The sequence below is a fragment of the Ambystoma mexicanum genome, chromosome 11, assembly GCF_040938575.1.
Source record: "Ambystoma mexicanum isolate Mex_15411 chromosome 11, UKY_AmexF1_1, whole genome shotgun sequence".
Taxonomy (NCBI): Eukaryota; Metazoa; Chordata; class Amphibia; order Caudata; family Ambystomatidae; genus Ambystoma; species Ambystoma mexicanum.
The window spans coordinates 96853900-96877881 of NC_090934.1; the positions used below are offsets into that span (position 1 = coordinate 96853900).

General features: G+C 49.2%; 1 protein-coding gene across 1 annotated transcript in view; it reads left to right on the forward strand.

The window, feature by feature from the left end:
- Positions 1-23982, forward strand: part of LOC138503106 (angiopoietin-2-like) — a 239575-nt gene that overhangs the window by 90272 nt on the left and 125321 nt on the right. Inside the window, exon 4 of the mRNA XM_069622615.1 lies at positions 23428-23660. Coding sequence (XP_069478716.1) covers positions 23428-23660 — 233 coding nt within the window. The remainder of the gene's footprint in view (positions 1-23427; positions 23661-23982) is intronic.

Sequence of the window (23982 nt, forward strand, 5' to 3'; positions counted from 1 at the left end):
GTGCCCGGTAGGCTGTGAGAATGCTGCAGGAACTGACTCTCCCCTTCCATCCATCAATCTTCAGTGCGGCTCATATCTAGATACCAAAGGTGCGTGTGCCCGATGGGCTGTGAGAAAGCGGCAAGGAACTGACGCTCCCCTTCCATCCATCAATCTTCAGTGCGGCTCATATCTAGATACCAAAGCTGCGTGTGCCCAGTGGGCTGAGAGAATGTGGCAAGGAACTCATGCTCCCCTTCCATCCATCAATCTTCAGTGTGGTTTATATCTAGATACTAAAGCTGCGTGTTCCTGGTGGGCTGTGAGAATGCGGCAAGGAACTCACACTCCCCTTCCAGCCATCAATCTTCAGTGCGACTCATATCTAGAGACCAAAGCTGCGTGTGCCCAGTGGGCTGAGAGAATGCGGCAAGGAACTCATGCTCCCCTTCCATCCATCAATCTTCAGTGTGGTTTATATCTAGAGACCAAAGCTGCGTGTGCCCGGTGGGCTGTGAGAATGCGGCAAGGAACTCACGCACTCCTTCCATCCATCAAGCTTCAGTGCAGCTCATATCTAGATACCAAAGTTCCGTGTGCGTGGTTGGCTGTGAGAATGCTGCAAGGAACTCATGCTCCCCTTCCATCCATCAATCTTCAGTGTGGTTCATATCTAGATACTAAAGCTGCGTGTTCCTGGTGGGCTTTGAGAATACAGCAAGGAACTCACGCTCCCCTTCCATCCATCAATCTTCAGCACGGCTCATATCTAGAGACCAAAGCTGCATGTGCCCGGTGGGCTGTGAGAATGCAAGAAGGAACTCACGCACTCCTTCCATCCATCAATCTTCAGCTCTAGATACCAAAGCTGTGTGTGCCCTGTGGACTGTGAGAAAGCGACAAGGAACTCATGCTCCCCTTCCATCCATCAATCTTCAGTGCGGCGTATATCTAGATACCAAAGCTGCGTGTGCCCGGTGGGCTGTGAGAATGCGGCAAGGAACTCACGCACTCCTTCTATCCATCAATCTTCAGTTCTAGATACCAAAGCTGCGTATGCCCGGTGGATTGTGAGAATGCGGCAAGGAACTCACGCTCCCCTTCCATCCATCAATCTTCAGTGCGGCTCATATCTAGATACCAAAGCTGCGTGTGCCCGGTGGGCTGTGAGAATGCGTCAAGGAACTCACACACTCCTTCCATCCATCAATCTTCAGTGCGGCTCATATCTAGATACCAAAGCTGTGTGTGCCCGGTGGGCTGTGAGAATGCAGCAAGGAACTCACACACTCCTTCCATCCATCAGTCTTCAGTGGTTCCACGAAATTTCATAACGGATGTTTTTTCGTGGGGTTTTTAGCCGCGATGTTTTTTTCGAAAAAAACCCATCTAATTTTTTTAAAATTATTTTTGGGGGGGTCCCCCCCAACCACCAGATTTTCAAAACAATTTGAAGGGTTTTTTCAAAAAAATATTCACTGTAAAAAACCCTGCGAATAAACATCCCACGATGAAATGACATCGTACCTCTTCAGTGCAGCTCATATCTAGATACCAAAGCTGTGTTTGCCCGGTGGGCTGTGAGAATGCGGCAAGGAACTCACTCTCCCCTTCCATCCATTAATCTTCAATGCGGCTCATATTCAGATACCAAAGCTGCGTGTGCCCGGTGGGCTGTGAGAATGTTACAAGGAACTCACTCTGCCCTTACATCCATCAATCTTCAGTGCAGCTCATATCCAGATACCAAAGCTGCGTGTGCCCGGTGGGCTGTGAGAATGCGGCAAGGAACTCACTCTCCCCTTCCATCCATGAATCTTCAGCGCGGCTGATATCCAGATACCAAGGCTGCGTATGCCTGGTGGGCTGTGAGAAAGCAGCAAGGAACTCACGCACCCCTTCCATTCATCAATTTTCAGTGCGGCTCATAGCTAGATATCAAAGCTGCGTGTACCTGGTGGGCTGTGAAAATGCAGCAAGGAACTCAGGCACTCCTTCCATCCATCAATCTTCAGCTCTAGATACCAAAGCGGCAAATGCCCGGTGGTCTGTGAGAATGCGGCAAGGAACTCACGCTCCCCTTCCATCCATCAATCTTCAGTGCAGCTCATATCTAGATACCAAAGCTGCGTGTGTCCGGTGGACTGTGAGAATGCGGCAAGGAACTCACGCACTCCTTCCACCCATCAATCTTCAGCTCTAGATACTAAAGCTGCGTATGCCCGGTGGTCTGTGAGAATGCGGCAAGGAACTCATGCTCCCCTTCCATCCATCAATCTTCAGTGCGGCTCATATCTAGATACCAAAGCTGTGTGTGCCCGGTGGACTGTGAGAATGCGGCAAGGAACTCACTCTCCCCTTCCATCCATCAATCTTCAGTGCAGCTCATATCTAGATACCAAAGCTGCGTGTGCCCGGTGGGCTGTGAGAATGCGGCAAGGAACTCACGCACTCCTTTCATCCATCAAGCTTCAGTGCAGCTCATATCTAGATACCAAAGCTCTGTGTGCATGGTTGGGCTGTGAGAATGCTGCAAGGAACTCATGCTCCCCTTTCATCCATCAATCTTCAGTGTGGTTCATATCTGGATACTAAAGCTGCGTGTTCCTGTTGGGCTTCGAGAATGCGGCAAGGAACTCTCGCTCCCCTTCCATCCATCAATCTTCAGTGAGGCTCATATCTGGAGACGAAAGCTGCGTGTGCCCGGTGGGCAGTGAGAATGCAGCAAGGAACTCGCGCACTCCTTCCATCCATCAATCTTCAGCTCTAGATACGAAAGCTGCGTGTGCCCGGTGGACTGTGAGAAAGCGGCAAAGAGCTCATGCTCCCCTTCCATCCATCAATCTTCAGTGCAGCTTATATCTAGATACTAAAGCTGAGTGTGCCCGTGGGCTGTGGGAATGTGGCAAGGAACTCACGCGCTCCTTCTATCCATCAATCTTCAGTTCTAGATCCCAAAGCTGCGTGTGCCCGGTGGACTGTGAGAATGCTGCAAGGAACTCACGCTCCCCTTCCATCCATCAATCTTCAGTGCGGCTCATATCTAGATACCAAAGCTGCGTGTGCCCTGTGGGCTGTGAGAATGTGGCAAGGAACTCACACACTCATTCCATCAATCAATCTTCAGTGCGGCTCATATCTAGATACCAAAGCTGTGTGTGCTCGGTGGGCTGTGAGAATGCGGCAAGGAACTCACTCTCCCCTTCCATCCATCAATCTTCAGTCCGGGTCATATCCAGATACCAAAGCTGCATGTGCATGGTGGGCTGTGAGAATGCTGCAAGGAACTCACGCTCCCCTCCCATCCATCAATCTTCAGTGCGACTCATATCTAGATACCAAAGCTGCGTGTGGCCGGTAGGCCATGAGAATGCGGCAAGGAACTCACGCACTCCTTCCATCCATCAATCTTCAGTGCGGCTCATAGCTAGATATCAAAGCTGCGGGTGCCCAGTGGACTGTGAAAATGCAGCAAGGAACTCACTGAATCCTTCCATCCATCAATCTTCAGTGTAGCTCATATCTAGATACCAAAGCTGCGTGTGCCCGGTGGCCTGTGAGAATGCGGCAAGGAACTCACACACTCCTTCCATCCATCAATCTTCAGCTCTAGATAACAAAGCAGCATGTGCCCGGTGGACTGTGAGAATGCGGCAAGGAACTCACGCTCCTCTTCCATCCATCAATCTTCAGTGCGGCTTATATCTTGATACCAAAGCTGTGTGTGCCCGGAGGGCTGTGAGAATGCGGCAAGGAACTCAAACACTCCTTCCATCCATCAATCTTCAGTGCGGCTCATATCTAGATACCAAAACTGTGTGTGCCCGGTGGGCTGTGAGAATGCGGCAAGGAATTCACGCACTCCTTCCATCCATCAATCTTCAGCTCAAGATACCAAAGCTCTGTGTGCCAGGTGGGCTGTGAAAATGCGTCAAGGAACTCACGCACTCCTTCCATCCATCAATCTTCAGCGCAGCTCATATCTAGATACCAAAGCGTCGTATGCCCGGTGGGCTGTGAGAATGCTGCAGGAACTCACGCTCCCCTTCCATCCATCAATCTTCAGTGCAGCTCATATCTAGATACCAAATCTGTGTGTGCCCGGTAGGCTGTGAGAATGCTGCAGGAACCCACACACTCCTTCCATCCATCAATCTTCAGTGCGGCTCATATCTAGATATCAAAGGTGCGTGTGCCCGGTGGGCTGTGAGAATGCAGCAAGGAACTCACGCTCCCCTTCCATCCAGCAATCAATCTTCAGTGCAGCTTATATCTAGATACCAAAGCTGCGTGTGCCCGGTGAGCTGTGAGAATGCGGCAAGGAACTCACGCTCCCCTTCCATCCATCAATCTTCAGTGCGGCTCATATCCAGATAACAAAGCTGCATGTGCCCGGTGGGCTGTGAGAAAGCAACAAGGAACTCACGCACTCCTTCCATCCATCAATCTTCAGTGCGGCTCATAGCTAGATATCAAAGCTGCGTGTGCCCGGTGGGCTGTGAGAATGCAGCAAGGAAGTCACGCACTCCTTCCATCCATCAATCTTCAGCTCTAGATACTAAAGCGGCGTATGCCTGGTGGTCTGTGAGAATGTGGCCAGGAAATCACACACTCCTTCCATCCATCAATCTTCAGAGCGGCTTATATCTAGCTACCAAAGCTCTGTGTGCCCGCCCGGTGGGCTGTGAGAATGCTGCAGGAACTCACACTCCCCGTCCATCCATCAATCTTCAGTGCAGCTCATATCTAGATACCAAAGCTGCGTGTGCCCGGTGGGCTGTGAGAATGCGGCAAGGAACTCAGGCACTTCTTCCATCCATCAATCTTCAGCTCAAGATGCCAAAGCTGCGTGTGCCCGGTGGACTATGATAAAGCGGCAAGGAACTCACTCTCCCCTTCCATCCATCAATCTTCAGTGCGGCTTATATCTAGATACCAAAGTGGCGTATGCCTGGTGGGCTGTGAGAATGCTGCAGGTACTCACGCTCCCCTTTATCCATCAATCTTTAGTGCGGCTCATATCTAGATACAAAAGCTGTGTGTGCCAGGTAGGCTGTGAGAATGCTGCAGGAACTCACGCACTCCTTCCATCCATCAATCTGCAGTGCATTTTATATCTAGATACCAAAGCTGCGGGTGCCCGGTGGGCTGTGAGAAAGCAGCAAGGAACGCATGGACTCCTTCCATCCATCAATCTTCAGTGCGGCTCATATCTAGATAGCAAAGCTGCGTGTGCATGGTGGGCTGTGAGAATGCGGAAAGGAACTCACGCTCCCCTCCCATCCATCAATCTTCAGTGCGACTCATATCTAGATACCAAAGCTGCGTGTGGCCGGTAGGCCATGAGAATGCGGCAAGGAACTCACGCACTCCTTCCATCCATCAATCTTCAGTGCGGCTCACAGCTAGATATCAAAGCTGCGGGTACCCAGTGGACTGTGAAAATGCAGCAAGGAACTCACTGAATCCTTCCATCCATCAATCTTCAGTGTAGCTCATATCTAGATACCAAAGCTGCGTGTGCCCGGTGGGCTGTGAGAATGCGGCAAGGAACTCACACACTCCTTCCATCCATCAATCTTCAGCTCTAGATAACAAAGCAGCATGTGCCCGGTGGACTGTGAGAATGCGGCAAGGAACTCACGCTCCTCTTCCATCCATCAATCTTCAGTGCGGCTTAAATCTAGATACCAAAGCTGCGTGTGCCCGGTGGGCTGAGGGAATGCTGCAAGGAACTCACGCTCCCCTTCCATCCATCAATCTTCAGTGCGGCTTATATCTAGATACCAAAGCTGCGTGTGCCCGGTGGGCTGAGGGAATGCTGCAAGGAACTCACGCTCCCCTTCCATCCATCAATCTTCAGTGCAGCTCATATCTAGATACCAAAGCTGTGTGTGCCAGGTAGGCTCTGAGAATGCTGCAGGAACTCACGCACTCCTTCCATCCATCAATCTTCAGTGCGGCTTATATCTAGCTACCAAAGCTGTGTGTGCCCGGTGGGCTGAGGGAATGCTGCAAGGAACTCACGCTCCCCTTCCATCCATCAATCTTCAGTGCAGCTCATATCTAGATATTAAAGCTGCTTGTGCCCGGTGGGCTGTGAGAATGCGGCCAAATTCCATTGAGCAACAACTGGCTCTGTTCCTGCGACCACCAAATGTGTTTGTTCCAAGAGGACGCAAAGCCACTTCAGTCTCAAGTGTCCACTTCCCAGCGTGTACTGTGTGTTTGTGCATACCATTTGTGACAGGGACAAGTCCACAAACACTATTGAAGGCACTCAACAGTCAACGAGAGGACGAAGATTCCAATCCATTGCGAAAGGGGCGCTTTCTCCTTCAGGAGGTTTGCCTGGTGCTCCAGAAAGAATCTTCATCTTTTCACTGGAATCTTTTACGCGCCTTTTTCCAAAATAGGGCAGCCATTTATAAGATTAACTAAAGCGTGAGATGGAAGAGGAGAGTGGCCATGGATCCTTACACAGAAAAGCCACCCCAGAGAACATGCTTTAATTAAAACCTATGAAAAAAAACCTCTCATTTTACGTGTTATAAAGACCTCGCGGGTTGGAGTAATAATCTCTACTGGAGAATTAATAATCGTCAATTTAAGGCTCGGAAGACACAGCAGCGTCCAATCAGCTAAAAATATGACATATGCTGGGTTTATACTGATTATTATTTTTTTACACACAATGCACTAAAGACAATCTTTGTTGTTTTGGCATCTTGCTTTCGGTGTGTGCTACCTGCGGCTCCCCAGATGTTTTACACTACACCTCCCATGATCCCTCACCATTAGATATGCTGGCTAGTATCGGTGGAAGTTGTAGTCCAAGACACCAGTAAGACCAATAGAAACCTAACGATGCTGTCCAGGTACTGGGCAAACAAAACTGTTAAATAGCAGGTTGGTTTGGATGCAATTGAGAGCCGCCAGGGGCTAGATTAACCAGTGCTAGATTAACCAGTGCAAAAAAGTGAGCAAATGCTTTCATAATACAAAATGGAGCAAACCAATTTTGTCACAATCCATATTATCTATAAAAAAAGTTTGCATGAGCCCAAAAAAGAATCAGACTGTTTTATGTACTAAGTGTGTTGCATAACAGAACACAAAAAGGTGTATACATTTATTTTAATGTTATTCAGCAAAAGTAGTTAAGAGAACAACCTGGCGCTTTATTTTTTAAATAATACTGATTTGAACTAAACCTATTTGCTCCATTCCGTATTGTCGAAACAGAGAAAATACGCTTGCTCCACTTTTCTACAGAGGTGCAAAGCTTTGATAATCTGGCCCCAGATGTTCGTCTGTGTAATCCCAACATCACTGCCTGGTAATCTAGGGGTGCACCACCGCCCGACCGACTTGCTAACCCACCTCTCCTTCCTGCTCCTCCAACATAACCAGCCTCACTATACCAGACCTTGGGCTAGCCACACTACACATAAACACACCAAGAATCAATTCTATGTTGACACCTCCATCTCTGAGATGCTGGAAGCACACCTAGAGTGACCACCCCGCATAGTCCATACAACCGTCAACAACGCAAGTATGATATGAGTCATTTAAAACGTGCCTGTACACAAGTTTCTAGGCGCGACAAGACAAGGGAGGGAAGACAGAGGGAGGACAAGGCAAACGATCTTACTAGGCCCTGTGTCATTCAGATCGTGCAAGTGCGAGAATGAGAAGTGCAAGGTGAAAGGCAGGGGGTAGTACAAGGGGGAGTGGAAAACAGGGCAGCAATGCTCTGAGTAAGTGCAGCCAGGGCAGTGAGGATCAGGGTAATGCAAGGAGAACAAGGAACTGTAGGGTTACAGTTACATCCCCTAAGTGTGTGGTAGGCTTGGAGGCAGTACAAGGGTGACTGATCAAGAAAGAGCCTGGTACCCAGTGAGACACTGAGGGTAGCCAAGCAGCCAGTCGGTACAGCAGACAGGTAGGTCAGATAGGTCAGCAGGGGAGGGAGAGAAAGCAGAGAAGAGGAAAGTTTTGAGCCTCTTGCGGTACATCAGGTGGTCCGGCTCATGTTTGATAGGGGCAGGGATGCCATTCCAGAGGGAGACACCTGCAGAGGAGAGAGATCTACCCCCAACTCTCTGCCTGAAGAGTCTACCCCATAGAGAGTTGAAGGTAGCTGAGCGAAGGGCTCGAGAAAGCCTTGTGGACAATGCAAAGGGTCTTGAACTTGATCCTTGCAGCCACTGGAAGCCAGTGGAGAGATTTCAGGGCTGGAGAGATACGGTCCCTGGGCTTAAGGCCAAGTACACACCAAGACACCAGATAGTCGTACAGCTATGGCCGCCTGTGACTCTGGATCCCTTATGGACGCTACCTAACCAGTACACACAACCACAACCCACCCCAACACCACACAACATGCTAACACAAACACTAGCACACACCCAAGACACTGAGTCTTACCCATATGGTTACAACGCACGGGGCCTCCAGAACCAACTCCCACATGCAAAACAGCACTCAAAGATGCCAGTTCCTCCTGGTTCTGAACCTATCCTCTCACCTTATCCTCACTAACCTCAACACGCCCCTCTCTTGCAAAGCCACACAAGCACCTGGAGACTGGCCCTGGGTGGTAGGGATGCACGGTATAAATCCACAGAACATAATAGGGCTGGGGTAGAGACAGTCAAATGTCAGACTGCTTGCTGCATGTAAAGGGCTCATGTGGTTTTGGCTCTGTCACATGTCGTACTGGCCTTTCAGAGGAATTTGGCTGCAGTGCTGGCTACTGATTTTTGGTAGGCATTCATATTTTCCACAAACTGGAGTAAACCTAGCAAGCGAGAATGAAGCCACCATGAGGGGTCAGGTTGTGTTCCATCCACAGAAATCTTCTTAAAAAATGGTATGAAATGGAACATTTCACAGCCACGTGTTTTGGTGAAATAAGATTTTAAAAGTGGTCGGATTTAGGGGGGAGGTCTTAAAGGCACCACATAAACTATCTCAGTTTCTCAGATGTCAACCCCCTAACAGCATAGAAAGCCATTACGCCAAAGCACGTAATTTGCCGGCCAATCACAAAATAGAGTGCCGAAGAGAAGTACTGGACTCACAGAAGACAAATATAGAGGTGTGGCATAACATTGAAAAAGTGCTGGAAACGCTGGGGCACTACCGCACAGATGAAATGCTGGTAAAGATCACGCAATTTGTTGTTTTGCCTATTAGGTGGTGTTGTAAGCGCTGCCTATAAGCCAGAACTATTCTCATGAGAAGTGAACAAAGAGTAGTGATGGCATGTGAGAATGGACACACAGCTTGAGGGTGTTCTTTGTATTTTTACCCACAAATTGACCACCTATGGACACGTTGGCCCCTATGGTTATTGCCACCCCACGCAAAACAGACACCCCTGAGATGTCTGTGCTTTTTGAATAGCCTTTCGTCACAGATTTCATTGAAACACTCAGAGCCTTTCAGACAGTTCTAGTGTTTTTATTTTATGTGTGGGTTCTAGAGGAATCCCTAGGGGTATCCCTCTCTCTCCCTCGTCTGCCAAAGACCCTCCTCCCTAACCCAGGCATCTGTAACCGCTGTTGAGTTCTGCCGAATGTAAACCCCTAATGTCTGCAATCCTCTCTTCTGCTGTAGGTGGTGTCTCCATAGGCAGGCTACCTAGACTCCCCCAGGTAGTCCCTAACTTTCCCTTCTCTAGCAAAGGCCTTATATCCTGGTCTTCTCTTCTGCTGTAGGTGGTGTCTCCATAGGCAGGCTACCTAGACTCCCTCAGGTAGTCCCCAACTTTCCCTTCTCTAGCAAAGGACTTATATCTTGTTCTTCTCTTCTGCTGTAGCTGGTGTCTCCATAGGCAGGCTATCTAGACTCCCTCAGGTAGCCCCTAACTTTCCCTTCTCGAGCAAAGGCCTTATATCCTGGTCTTCTCTTCTGCTGTAGGTGGTGTCTCCATAGGCAGGCTACCTAGACTCCCTCAGGTAGTCCCTAACTTTCCCTTCTCGGGCAATAGCCTTATATCCAGATCCTCTCTTCTGCTGTAGGTGGTGTATCCATAGGCAGTCTACCTAGACTCCCTTAAGTAGCCCCTAACTTTCCCTTCTCTAGCAAAGGCCTTATATCCTGATATTCTCTTCTGCTGTAGGTGGTGTCTCCATAGGCAGGCTACCTAGACTCCCTCAGGTAGCCCCTAACTTTCCCTTCTCTAGCAAAGGCCTTATATCCTGTTCTTCTCTTCTGCTGTAGGTGGTGTCTCCATAGGCAGGCTACCTAGACTCCCTCAGGTAGTCCCTAACTTTCCCTTCTCTAGCAAAGGCCTTATATCCTGGTCTTCTCTTCTGCTGTAGGTGGTGTCTCCATAGGCAGGCTACCTAGACTCCCTCAGGTAGCCCCTAACTTTCCCTTCTCTAGCAAAGGCCTTATATCCTGGTCTTCTCTTCTGCTGTAGGTGGTGTCTCCATAGGCAGGCTACCTAGACTCCCTCAGGTAGCCCGTAACTTTCCCCTTCTCGAGCAAAGGCCTTATATCCTGGTCTTCTCTTCTGCTGTAGGTGGTGTCTCCATAGGCAGGCTACCTGGACTCCCTCAGGTAGTCCCTAACTTTCCCTTCTCTAGCAAAGGCCTTATATCCTGGTATTCTCTTCTGCTGTAGGTGGTGTCTCCATAGGCAGGCTACCTGGACTCCCTCAGGTAGTCCTTAACTTTCCCTTCTCGTGCAAAGGTCTTATATCCTGGTCTTCTCTTCTGCTGTAGGTGGTGTCTCCATAGGCAGGCTACCTGGACTCCCTCAGGTAGTCCCTAACTTTCCCTTCTCTAGCAAAGGCCTTATATCCTGGTCTTCTCTTCTGCTGTAGGTGGTGTCTCCATAGGCAGGCTACCTAGACTCCCTCAGGTAGTCCCTAACTTTCCCTTCTCGAGCAAAGGCCGGCCTTATATCCTGGTCTTCTCTTCTGCTGTAGCTGGTGTCTCCATAGGCAGGCTACCTAGACTCCTGCAGGTAGTCCCTAACTTTCCCTTCTCGAGCAAAGGTCTTATATCCTGGTCTTCTCTTCTGCTGTAGGTGGTGTCTCCATAGGCAGGCTACCTAGACTCCCCCAGGTAGTCCCTAACTTTCCCTTCTCGAGCAAAGGTCTTATATCCTGGTCTTCTCTTCTGCTGTAGGTGGTGTCTCCATAGGCAGGCTACCTAGACTCCCTCAGGTAGTCCCCAACTTTCCCTTCTCTAGCAAAGGACTTATATCCTGGTCTTCTCTTCTGCTGTAGGTGGTGTCTCCATAGGCAGGCTACCTAGACTTCCTCAGGTAGTCCCTAACTTTCCCTTATCGGGCAATAGCCTTATATCCTGGTCTTCTCTTCTGCTGTAGGTGGTGTCTCCATAAGCAGGCTAGCTAGACTCCCCCAGGTAGCCCCTAACTTTCCCTTATCGGGCAATAGCCTTATATCCTGGTCTTCTCTTCTGCTGTAGGTGGTGTCTCCATAGGCAGGCTACCTAGACTCCCTCAGGTAGTCCCTAACTTTCCCTTCTCGAGCAAATGCCGTATGTCCTAGTTTTCTCTGTGTAGCAAAAGAGCTGCTGCGGAATACAACCCTGTTCAGTGTGAACCCCTCCTCTGGGCAGCAGGTGAGGGCTCCACGATGTCAGAGGTTCCGATCTGAAATAGCTCTCAGGATATAATCAGTGTGTTTTTACACTGTTAAAACACACAGGATACAACTGTGATCGCATTTAACACTGTTCCCAATATAAATGAAGATGACCTTACTGGAGATGTTATAAGTTGCTACTCTAAAATATCAAGTTTGGAAACACACTCTCCAACAGCCACCACAAATAAAAGTGCATTCCTTGGCACAAGCGCACAAGTAGTGCTACAGTAAATAAAAGTGCATTCTTTGGCACAAGCGCACAAGTAGTGCTACAGTAAATAAAAGTGCATTCCTTGGCACAGGTGCACCAGTAGTGCCGCCGTAAATAAAAGTGCATTCCTAGGCACAGGTGCACCAGTAGTGCCGCCGTAAATAGTGTATTCCTTGGTACAGGCACACTAGTAGTGCCGCCGTAAATAAAAGTGCATTCCTTGGCACAGACGCACCAGTAGAGCGGCCGTAAATAAAAGTGCATTCCTTGGCACAGGCGCACCAGTAGAGCGGCCATAAATAAAAGTGCATTCCTAGGCACAGGCGCACCAGTAGTGCCGCCGTAAATAGTGTATTCCTTGGTACAGGCACACTAGTAGTGCCGCCGTAAATAAAAGTGCATTCCTTGGCACAGACGCACCAGTAGAGCGGCCGTTAATAAAAGTGTATTCCTTGGCACAGGTGCACTAGTAGTGCCGCGGTAAATAGTGTATTCCTTGGTACAGGCACACTAGTAGTGCCGCCGTAAATAAAAGTGCATTTCTTGGCACAGGTGCACCAGTAGTGCCGCCGTAAATAGTGTATTCCTTGGTACAGGCACACTAGTAGTGCCGCCGTAAATAAAAGTGCATTCCTTGGCACAGACGCACCAGTAGAGCGGCTACAAATAAAAATGCATTCCTTGGCACAGGCGCACCAGTAGTGCCGCCGTAAATAACAGTGCATTCCTTGGCACAGGTGCACCAGTAGAGCGGCCGTAAATAAAAGTGCATTCCTAGGCACAGGTGCACCAGTAGAGCGGCCGTAAATAAAAGTGCATTCCTAGGCACAGGTGCACCAGTAGAGCGGCCGTAAATAAAAGTGCATTCCTTGGCACAGGCGTACCAGTAGAGCGGCCGTAAATAAAAGTGTATTCCTTGGCACAGGCGCACCAGTAGTGCCGCCGTAAATAAAAGGGCATTCCTTGGCACAGGTGCACCAGTAGAGCCGCCGTAAATAAAAGTGCATTCCTAGGCACAGGCGCAGCAGTAGAGCCGCCATAAATAAAAGTGCATTCCTTGGCACAGGTGCACCAGTAGAGCCGCCGTAAATAAAAGTGCATTCCTTGGCACAGGTGCACCAGTAGAGCCGCCGTAAATAAAAGTGCATTCCTAGGCACAGGCGCACCAGTAGAGCGGCCATAAATAAAAGTGCATTCCTTGGCACAGGCGCACCAGTAGAGCGGCTGCAAATAAAAATGCATTCCTTGGCACAGGCGCACCAGTAGAGCGGCTGCAAATAAAAATGCATTCCTTGGCACAGGCGCACCAGTAGAGCGGCCGCAAATAAAAGTGCATTCCTTGGCACAGACGCACCACTAGTGCCGCCGTAAATAACAGTGCATTCCTAAGCACCGGCACACCAGTAGAGCTGCCGTAAATAAAAGTGAATTCCTAAGCACAGGCGCAGCAGTAGAGCCGCCGTAAATAAAAGTGAATTCCTAAGCACAGGCGCAGCAGTAGAGCCGCCGTAAATAAAAGTGTATTCCTTGGCACGGGCACAGTAGTAGTGCCGCCATAAATAAAAGTGCATTCCTAGGCACAGGTGCACCAGTAGTGCCGCCGTAAATAAAAGTGTATTCCTTGGCACGGGCACACTAGTAGTGCCACTGTAAATAAAAGTGCATTTCTTGGCACAGGTGCACCAGTAGTGCCGCCGTAAATAAAAGTGTATTCCTTGGCACAGGCACACTAATAGTACAGCCGTAAATAAAAGTGCATTCCTAAGCACAGGCACACCAGTAGAGCGGCTGTAAATAAAAGTGCATTCCTTCGCACAGGCGCACCAGTAGAGTGGCCGTAAATAAAAGTGAATTCCTAAGCACAGGCGCAGCAGTAGAGCCGCCGTAAATAAAATTGTATTCCTTGGCACGGGCACACTAATAGTGCCACCGTAAATAAAAGTGTATTCCTTGGCACGGGCACAGTAGTAGTGCCGCCGAAAATAAAATTGCATTCCTAGGCACAGGTGCACCAGTAGTGCCGCCGTAAATAAAAGTGTATTTCTTGGCACAGGTGCACCAGTAGTGCCGCCGTAAATAAAAGTGTATTCCTTGGCACAGGCACACTAATAGTACAGCCGTAAATAAAAGTGCATTCCTAAGCACAGGCGCACCAGTAGAGCGGCCGTAAATAAAAGTGCATTCCTTCGCACAGGCGCACCAGTAGAGTGGCCGTAAATAAAAGTGCATTCCTTGGCACAGGCGCACCAGTAGTGCCGCCGTAAATAAAAGTGCATTCCTTGGCACAGGTGCACCAGTAGAGCCGCCGTAAATAAAAGTGCATTCCTAGGCACAGACGCAGCAGTAGAGCCGCCGTAAATGAAAGTGTATTCCTTGGCACGGGCATACTAATAGTGCCACCGTAAATAAAAGTGTATTCCTTGGCACGGGCACACTAGTAGTGCCGCTGTAAATAAAAGTGCATTTCTTGGCACAGGTGCACCAGTAGTGCCGCCGTAAATAAAAGTGTATTCCTTGGCACAGGCACACTAATAGTACAGCCGTAAATAAAAGTGCCTTCCTAAGCACAGGCGCACCAGTAGAGCAGCCGTAAATAAAAGTGCATTCCTTCGCACAGGCGCACCAGTAGAGTGGCCGTAAATAAAAGTGCCTTCCTAAGCACAGGCGCACCAGTAGAGCAGCCGTAAATAAAAGTGCATTCCTTCGCACAGGCGCACCAGTAGAGTGGCCGTAAATAAAAGTGCATTCCTTGGCACAGGCGCACCAGTAGTGGCGCCGTAAATAAAAGTGCATTCCTTGGCACAGGTGCACCAGTAGAGCCGCCGTAAATAAAAGTGCATTCCTAGGCACAGGCGCACCAGTAGAGCGGCCGTAAATAAAAGTGTATTCCTTGGCACAGGCGCACCAGTAGAGTGGCCATTAATAAAAGTGAATTCCTTGGCACAGCGGCACCAGTAGAGCGGCCGTAAATAAAAGTGTATTCCTTGGCACAGGCGCACCAGTAGTGCCGCCGTAAATAAAAGTGCATTCCTTGGCACAGGGGCACCAGTAGAGTGGACATAAATAAAAGTGAATTCCTTGGCACAGCGGCACCAGTAGAGCGGCCGTAAATAAAAGTGTATTCCTTGGCACAGGCGCACCAGTAGTGCCGCCATAAATTAAAGTGCACTCCTTGTCACAGGCGCACCAGTAGTGCCGCCGTAAATAAAAGTGCATTCCTTGGCACAGGCACACTAGTAGTGCAACTTTAAATAAAAGTGCATTCTTTGGCACAGGGGCACCAGTAGTGCCGCAGTAAATAAAAGTGTATTCCTTGGCACGGGCACTGTAGTAGTGCCGCCGTAAATAAAAGTGCATTCCTAGGCACAGGCGCACCAGTAGAGCGGCCGTAAATAAAAGTGCATTCCTTCGCACAGGCGCACCAGTAGAGTGGCCGTAAATAAAAGTGCATTCCTTGGCACAGGCGCACCAGTAGTGCCGCCGTAAATAAAAGTGCATTCCTTGGCACAGGTGCACCAGTAGAGCCGCCGTAAATAAAAGTGCATTCTTAGGCACAGGCGCAGCAGTAGAGCCGCCGTAAATGAAAGTGTATTCCTTGGCACGGGCACACTAATAGTGCCACCGTAAATAAAAGTGTATTCCTTGGCACGGGCACACTAGTAGTGCCGCTGTAAATAAAAGTGCATTTCTTGGCACAGGTGCACCAGTAGTGCCGCCGTAAATAAAAGTGTATTCCTTGGCACAGGCACACTAATAGTACAGCCGTAAATAAAAGTGCCTTCCTAAGCACAGGCGCACCAGTAGAGCAGCCGTAAATAAAAGTGCATTCCTTCGCACAGGCGCACCAGTAGAGTGGCCGTAAATAAAAGTGCCTTCCTAAGCACAGGCGCACCAGTAGAGCAGCCGTAAATAAAAGTGCATTCCTTCGCACAGGCGCACCAGTAGAGTGGCCGTAAATAAAAGTGCATTCCTTGGCACAGGCGCACCAGTAGTGGCGCCGTAAATAAAAGTGCATTCCTTGGCACAGGTGCACCAGTAGAGCCGCCGTAAATAAAAGTGCATTCCTAGGCACAGGCGCACCAGTAGAGCGGCCGTAAATAAAAGTGTATTCCTTGGCACAGGCGCACCAGTAGAGTGGCCATTAATAAAAGTGAATTCCTTGGCACAGCGGCACCAGTAGAGCGGCCGTAAATAAAAGTGTATTCCTTGGCACAGGCGCACCAGTAGTGCCGCCGTAAATAAAAGTGCATTCCTTGGCACAGGGGCACCAGTAGAGTGGACATAAATAAAAGTGAATTCCTTGGCACAGCGGCACCAGTAGAGCGGCCGTAAATAAAAGTGTATTCCTTGGCACAGGCGCACCAGTAGTGCCGCCATAAATTAAAGTGCATTCCTTGTCACAGGCGCACCAGTAGTGCCGCCGTAAATAAAAGTGCATTCCTTGGCACAGGCACACTAGTAGTGCAACTTTAAATAAAAGTGCATTCTTTGGCACAGGGGCACCAGTAGTGCCGCAGTAAATAAAAGTGTATTCCTTGGCACGGGCACTGTAGTAGTGCCGCCGTAAATAAAAGTGCATTCCTAGGCACAGGCGCACCAGTAGAGCGGCCGTAAATAAAAGTGCATTCCTTCGCACAGGCGCACCAGTAGAGTGGCCGTAAATAAAAGTGCATTCCTTGGCACAGGCGCACCAGTAGTGCCGCCGTAAATAAAAGTGCATTCCTTGGCACAGGTGCACCAGTAGAGCCGCCGTAAATAAAAGTGCATTCTTAGGCACAGGCGCAGCAGTAGAGCCGCCGTAAATGAAAGTGTATTCCTTGGCACGGGCACACTAATAGTGCCACCGTAAAATAAAAGTGTATTCCTTGGCACGGGCACAGTAGTAGTGCCGCCGTAAATAAAAGTGCATTCCTAGGCACAGGTGCACCAGTAGTGCCGCCGTAAATAAAAGTGTATTTCTTGGCACGGGCACACTAGTAGTGCCGCTGTAAATAAAAGTGCATTTCTTGGCACAGGTGCACCAGTAGTGCCGCCGTAAATAAAAGTGTATTCCTTGGCACAGGCACACGAGTAGAGCGGCCGTAAATAAAAGTGCATTTCTTCGCACAGGCGCACCAGTAGAGTGGCCGTAAATAAAAGTGCATTCCTTGGCACAGGCGCACCAGTAGTGCCGCCGTAAATAAAAGTGCATTCCTTGGCACAGGTGCACCAGTAGAGCCGCCGTAAATAAAAGTGCATTCCTAGGCACAGGTGCACCAGTAGAGCGGCCGTAAATAAAAGTGTATTCCTTGGCACAGGCGCACCAGTAGAGTGGCCATTAATAAAAGTGAATTCCTTGGCACAGCGGCACCAGTAGAGTGGCCGTAAATAAAAGTGTATTCCTTGGCACAGGCGCACGAGTAGAGCGGCCGTAAATAAAAGTGCATTTCTTTGCACAGGCGCACCAGTAGAGTGGCCGTAAATAAAAGTGCATTCCTTGGCACAGGCGCACCAGTAGTGCCGCCGTAAATAAAAGTGCATTCCTTGGCACAGGTGCACCAGTAGAGCCGCCGTAAATAAAAGTGCATTCCTAGGCACAGGTGCACCAGTAGAGCGGCCGTAAATAAAAGTGTATTCCTTGGCACAGGCGCACCAGTAGAGTGGCCATTAATAAAAGTGAATTCCTTGGCACAGCGGCACCAGTAGAGTGGCCGTAAATAAAAGTGTATTCCTTGGCACAGGCGCACCAGTAGTGCCGCCATAAATAAAAGTGCATTCCTTGTCACAGGCGCACCAGTAGTGCCGCCGTAAATAAAAGTGCATTCCTTGGCACAGGCACATTAGTAGTGCAACCGTAAATAAAAGTGCATTCTTTGGCACAGGGGCACCAGTAGTGCCGCAGTAAATAAAAGTGCATTCCTTGGCACAGGCACACTAGTAGTGCGGCCGTAAATAAAAGTGCATTCCTAGGAACGGGCGCACCAGTAGTGCCGCCGTAAATAAAAGTGCATTCCTTGGCACAGGGGCACCAGTAGATCGGCCATAAATAAAAGTGCATTCCTAGGAACGGGCGTACCAGTAGTGCCGCCGTAAATAAAAGTGCATTCCTTGGCACAGGCACACTAGTAGAGCAACCGTAAATAAAAGTGCATTCCTTGGCACAGGGGCACCAGTAGAGCCGCCGTAAATAAAAGTGCATTCCTTGGCACAGGGGCACCAGTAGAGCCACCGTAAATAAAAGTGCATTCCTAGGCACAGGGGCACCAGTAGAGCCACCGTAAATAAAAGTGCACTCCTAGGCACAGGCGCACCAGTAGTGCCGCCGTAAATAAAAGTGCATTCCTTGGCACAGGCGCACCAGTAGTGCCGCCGTAAATAAAAGTGCATTCCTTGGCACAGGCGCACCAGTAGTGCCGCCATAAATAAAAGTGCATTCCTAAGCACATGCGCACCAGTGGAGCGGCCGTAAATAAAAGTGCATTCCTTGGCACAGGTGCACCAGTAGAGCCGCCGTAAATAAAAGTGCATTCCTAGGCACAGGGGCACCAGTAGAGCCACCGTAAATAAAAGTGCACTCCTAGGCACAGGTGCACCAGTAGAGCCACCGTAAATAAAAGTGCATTCCTTGGCACAGGGGCACCAGTAGAGCCACCGTAAATAAAAGTGCATTCCTAGGCACCGGGGCACCAGTAGAGCCACCGTAAATAAAAGTGCACTCCTAGGCACAGGCGCACCAGTAGTGCCGCCGTAAATAAAAGTGCATTCCTTGGCACAGGCGCACCAGTAGTGCCGCGTAAATAAAAGTGCATTCCTTGGCACAGGCGCACCAGTAGTGCCGCCATAAATAAAAGTGCATTCCTAAGCACATGCGCACCAGTGGAGCGGCCGTAAATAAAAGTGCATTCCTTGGCACAGGCGCACCAGTAGAGCCGCCGTAAATAAAAGTACATTCCTAGGCACAGGGGCACCAGTAGAGCCACCGTAAATAAAAGTGCACTCCTAGGCACAGGCGCACCAGTAGTGCCGCCGTAAATAAAAGTGCATTCCTTGGCACAGGGGCACCAGTAGAGCGGCCGTAAATAAAAGTGCATTCCTAGGAACGGGCGCACCAGTAGTGCCGCCGTAAATAAAAGTGCATTCCTTGGCACAGCGGCACCAGTAGTGCCGCCATAAATAAAAGTGCATTCCTAAGCACATGCGCACCAGTGGAGCGGCCGTAAATAAAAGTGCATTCCTTGGCACAGGCGCACCAGTAGAGCCGCCGTAAATAAAAGTGCATTCCTTGGCACAGGTGGGTATAGTGTACCACTGTAAAAGTATCACTCCAGACATCATTCTGTGGCCCCGCCCACAGCACATCTTTATATCATCATCCTATAATATTCACTGCACATCAACTTGCTCATAAATAAGTGTAGCCACTTTGATGAAACTACTGACTGACACAGTTTCTATCACTTGTGATGATCAACACATCATATGGTCAACATTTTTGCACCAACTTCACATCTGCCATCATCGCTTCTTCTGCTATCGCAGGCCACATGTGTACTTTACAGCCGATCATTGCAACAGAAATACAGTTATCCCTATATTTCATACATTAAAGCAGGTAGCACATTTCTGCGCCATGTTTCCTGGGTTGCAGCCTCTTTGAAACACGTGATCACGTATACTGGGACGAAGAAGAATAATGGCAATCATCATGTTCGTATTTCAGACTCGGCTTCAGCAATGCCAAGCAGCCTTTCTGTCCACACAGCACAGGGAGGCACGTGCACACGCTGACAGGTTCTTCAAACCGTCCTCCTTGAAGATATACATAAAAATAGGGTGTTCTAATGGGAGTTTGGATAGTTCCCTGCACTTGCTCTGTAATTTTCAGGCTAGATGACTCACTCCCACTCAGTTCTTCTCCTCTACTCTAACTACCACTCTCTCGTTCCTTACTCACTCCCACTCAGTTATGCTCCTCAATTTTAACTACCACTCTCTCCTTCCTTACTCCCACTCAGTAATGCTCCTCAATTCTAACTGCCACTCCTTCCTTACTCACTCCCACTCAGTTCTTCTTCTCTACTCTAACAACCACTCTCTCCTTCCTTACTCACACTCAGTTATGCTCCTCAATTCTAACTACCACTCCCTCCCACTCAGTTCTTCTCCTCTACTCTAACAACCACTCTCTCCTTCCTTACTCACTCGCACTCAGTTATTCTCCTCTACTCTACCTACCACTCTCTCCTTCCTTACTCAGTCCCACTCAGTTATGCTCCTCAATTCTAACTACCACTCTCTCCTTCCTTACTCCCACTCAGTTCTTCTCCTCTGCTCTAACTACCACGCTCTCCTTCCTTACTCCTCCTACGAGTTCTTCGTCCCTGTGATGTTTTACTCTTATTACTTCCTGCCTCCATCATTTGGTGTGACCACTCCTCCCAATCCGCTTCACTGCTCCTTCTCTCTGCAACTACCCTCATTCACATTGCTTTTTCCCACAACATGACATTACTCTCCTCCTCGAACTACAGCAGTCCCCCTCACATTACTACCTCCCTCCTCCCACCACGACACTCCTCCCAACTACACAAACACCTTCCTTTCACCCGGTATCACTCACTTCACATTCACTCCTAACACTAACGTTGTCTATCCACGTGCAACACAAAAAAACAGGCGCACTGAAACAGAGACACCAATACCTCACCTGCTCCAACAATCTCCTTCACAAGCCGCTGTTCCTTTCATCCTCCTGCTGGTCTGTTGGTCGTCCTCCACCTGCACCTCTGACCTCACCTGGAAAGCCCACACTTCCTGCTTCCTGTTCCTCCCTGCTGGTCACTTTCCCATGGTCTGCGTTCCTCTTCCTGGGATGGGTATTTGAATGGGAATGCTTTGAAAATGGCTTTAAGCCCTGCTCTGGGTCGCTTGCCGCCTAATGTCCATGACATGGTAGCAGGGTTGATGCTACAGTTCTGGTCCCTGGTTTCCCGCGATTCTATTTATTTATTTATTTGTCGGTTTATTTCGCGCCAGAGCCCACAGGCATTAGGGCGCAGAAGAAAAGAAGAAACTGTAGAAGTAGAAGCTAGGGTCAGTTGCCAGAAGAGATTTCTTCAAAAAGAAGCTACAATGTTCACGGGGAACATTAAACATTAATCAATCTCTTGTGGTCTGGGGGGCGGGGGGGGGGGGTTGTTGGGGGTGCTTTCTCCCAGCACTGCACCGTCTCACTGGCTGCCACGCAGGACGCTGTTGTCTCCGGCGGCTCCCTCACCCTTCCCTGAATATCAGGCTGCTTAGGGCCGCCTTCCCTGATGGAGTAGCATTTTGGAGGCTCTGTAGAGTTTCAGTTTCTCAGGTGCGCTGTTTCTGCCCGTTTTATTTTCTTTTGAAGATTTCTGTCAGTTTCTCTGAGTATCTTAAACAGCTCTGATAACACAAGGGAAACACTGCCGAGCACTTAGGTATAATGGCATGGCTGGATGCGAGGGTCTGCAGAGACACACACTGGCACATGGAGGGGCGGGACAGGAATGTGGGCACACTCTACTTTCACCGTCCACCTCACGGGTAGGACTGGCTCTGGATGTCTCCCTGGTAAGCATCCCCCCCCCCCCCTCCGGCTTAGAGGGGTTCCCGTCTCCTCAGGGCACGGCCTGCTTACTGGCCTTTTCACACTTCGAAAAGGTAATGGCTTCATTACAGTTAAAAATCAGCTCCTGGAATACAAAAATGATTGAACCAAGTGCGAATTCAGCCAATCGGTATATAGGTAATATGAGTGTCCTTGCATGTGTTCCTTGGACGGAATTCCTGTTTAAAACAAGCAGTGGCAAAACCAACAGTTTTGGCTCTTGTATAGGCATTAGATGGGCATTTGTCAGGCAGTGCCATACTATCGACTGGTACTAACACCTTTTGCCACCTGTTGCCATCCCATGGCCACGTGACGTAGTATCAAATGTTCTGCTCATCCCATGCCCACCCAAAAGCAAAATCCGTACCTTTTGCCAATGCATATTAAGCATTGTGTGTGAGGTTTATCATTTCATGCAATGCACTGTTCCAGTGCTGGGTAATACAATTACAGTCAGACGCAGCTGCAATTATGTTTCCACCTGTATGCCAGGTTACTAAAGGTGCCAACTTCATCTTTCTATGTAAGACTGAGAGTTTAAATATCACCATGCCAAATTCCACATTTCCATGCCAGTTTCACACTAACAGTTTGTAGCATATTATCAGTGTCATGCCACTTTAAACAGTGCCATGCATGCCAGCGTTGTAACAGTAGAATACATTACGGTGCTCATATCTACAGTGCCCAAAGAAAAGGTTGATGCCAGTCTTAATAAAGTCACCCCAGTATTGCCACCGTAAAATACATCATACAGATGCATCAACACTGCCCCCAGGAAATTAAATCGCCATACCATTCTGTCATGTCATGCCAGTGCTGCCCCCGTAAAATGCATTGTGATGCTGGTTTCCACAGACTAGAAAGAGTGTAGAATCTGGTAGTTATATTGGTCCAGAATGTGAATAAATGTGACAACTACAAACCACTTCTTGAACCACTTTTTGGGCTACCTACCTGTAAACTCGGAATGCACTGTGGTGTGGTCATTCTCGAACAAGGGCCCAGGATTCCTCTGGAAACTGACCACCCACTGTCCTTGGCCTCAAGCCTGGGATCGTATCTCTCCAGCTCTGAAATCTCTCTATTGGCTCCCAGTGGATGCAAGGATTAAATTTACATCTGGATTGTCCACAAGGCTTTCTGCGGCCTGGGTCCAAAATACCTTCAGCTATCCCTCCGCAAATACCTCCCCTCTCGAGCTCTTCACTCCTCTACCTCTAACTCCCCCAGGGTCAGTCATTTCTCAAAGAAACGAGCCCGGGGTAAATCTCTGCCTCCGGCTGGGGCCTCCCTCTGGAACAGCCTCCCTGCCACTCTAAAACTTGAGGAGAACCATCTCCGGTTCCGGAAGCACCTTAAGACCTTCCTCTTTGCATCTGCCTTTGCTCCCCTTCCCCCCTGCTGATCTGCTCTCTCTTGGCACTGGGCACCTGGCCACCCTCTGTCCCCTGGGCCCAGGTACCTGCTCACCCTGCCACCCTCCTGTACTGCCTCCTGGTCACCCCTTGCACTGGGGACTGTATCTGTACCCATACAGTCTCCCCTCCCCCCATTTTCTTCTTTTTATGCACTTATCAGACTTACCCAGTTCTGCTGCCGTAAACACAGCACTTGCCACTTGCTGGCTGCACTACCCCTGGTTATTGCTCGTTATATATTTTATTTGTATTTATTATTATTTATCTGTTTATCCTCTGCTCTGCACTTTCCACTCTCCCCCTTCCATGCACTTTTCCCCTTTCCCTTTCCCATGCACGATCTCAATGTCACTGGGCCTAGTGAGAGCGTTGTTTTGTTCTCCCCTGTTCCCCTCCCTTAGCTTGTCGTGCTCTGAAACACTTGTTTACGAGCGCGATACAAATAAAATATCATATCCATTTAGGGAAATGTTCTGGACCAAGCTAAGTAAGTGACTCGATAATCAACGGAAGAGAGTGGATAACCAGAGTAAGTGACTCTCAGGTTTCTTCTTCATTCCCTCAGTTTCCTGGAGAAGAAGGTTCTGGAGATCGCCGGTAGACACGAGGAGGAGCTTCAAGTGATCAAAGCTGAGAAACTTCATACCCAAGAGGAGCTCTCCAAGCAGAGTCAGCTAATCGGGGAGCTCGGGCAGCAGCTGGGCACGGCCATGCTCAACAACACCCTGTTACAGAAGCAACAGTCGGCGCTCATGGAAACAGTGAACCGGCTCATGGACCTGGTATCTCAGTGCAACCGTGAGTATTAGTGGGTAGCGTGGCACCGTTGTGGCACGTGGCTCCTCTCCCATTGGTGGGATGATTCAGCACGCAGCTTGCTACATGAAATGGTTTCTTATGAAAGATGGCGGTTCTATGTGGTGTAGTTGAATATTGAAGGCCGCACACCAAAAAGATCGATTATTTGCAGCCGATTTGGCACAGCCCTCAATATTCATTATATATCACATTTTGGGGGGGTACTTGATCTCCTACACCCCACTTCACCCAATTCCACTCTCCCTCTACCTTAAAACGGTGGTTTCACGCCCAAACATCTCTTTGCTCCTCCCCCAGTTGC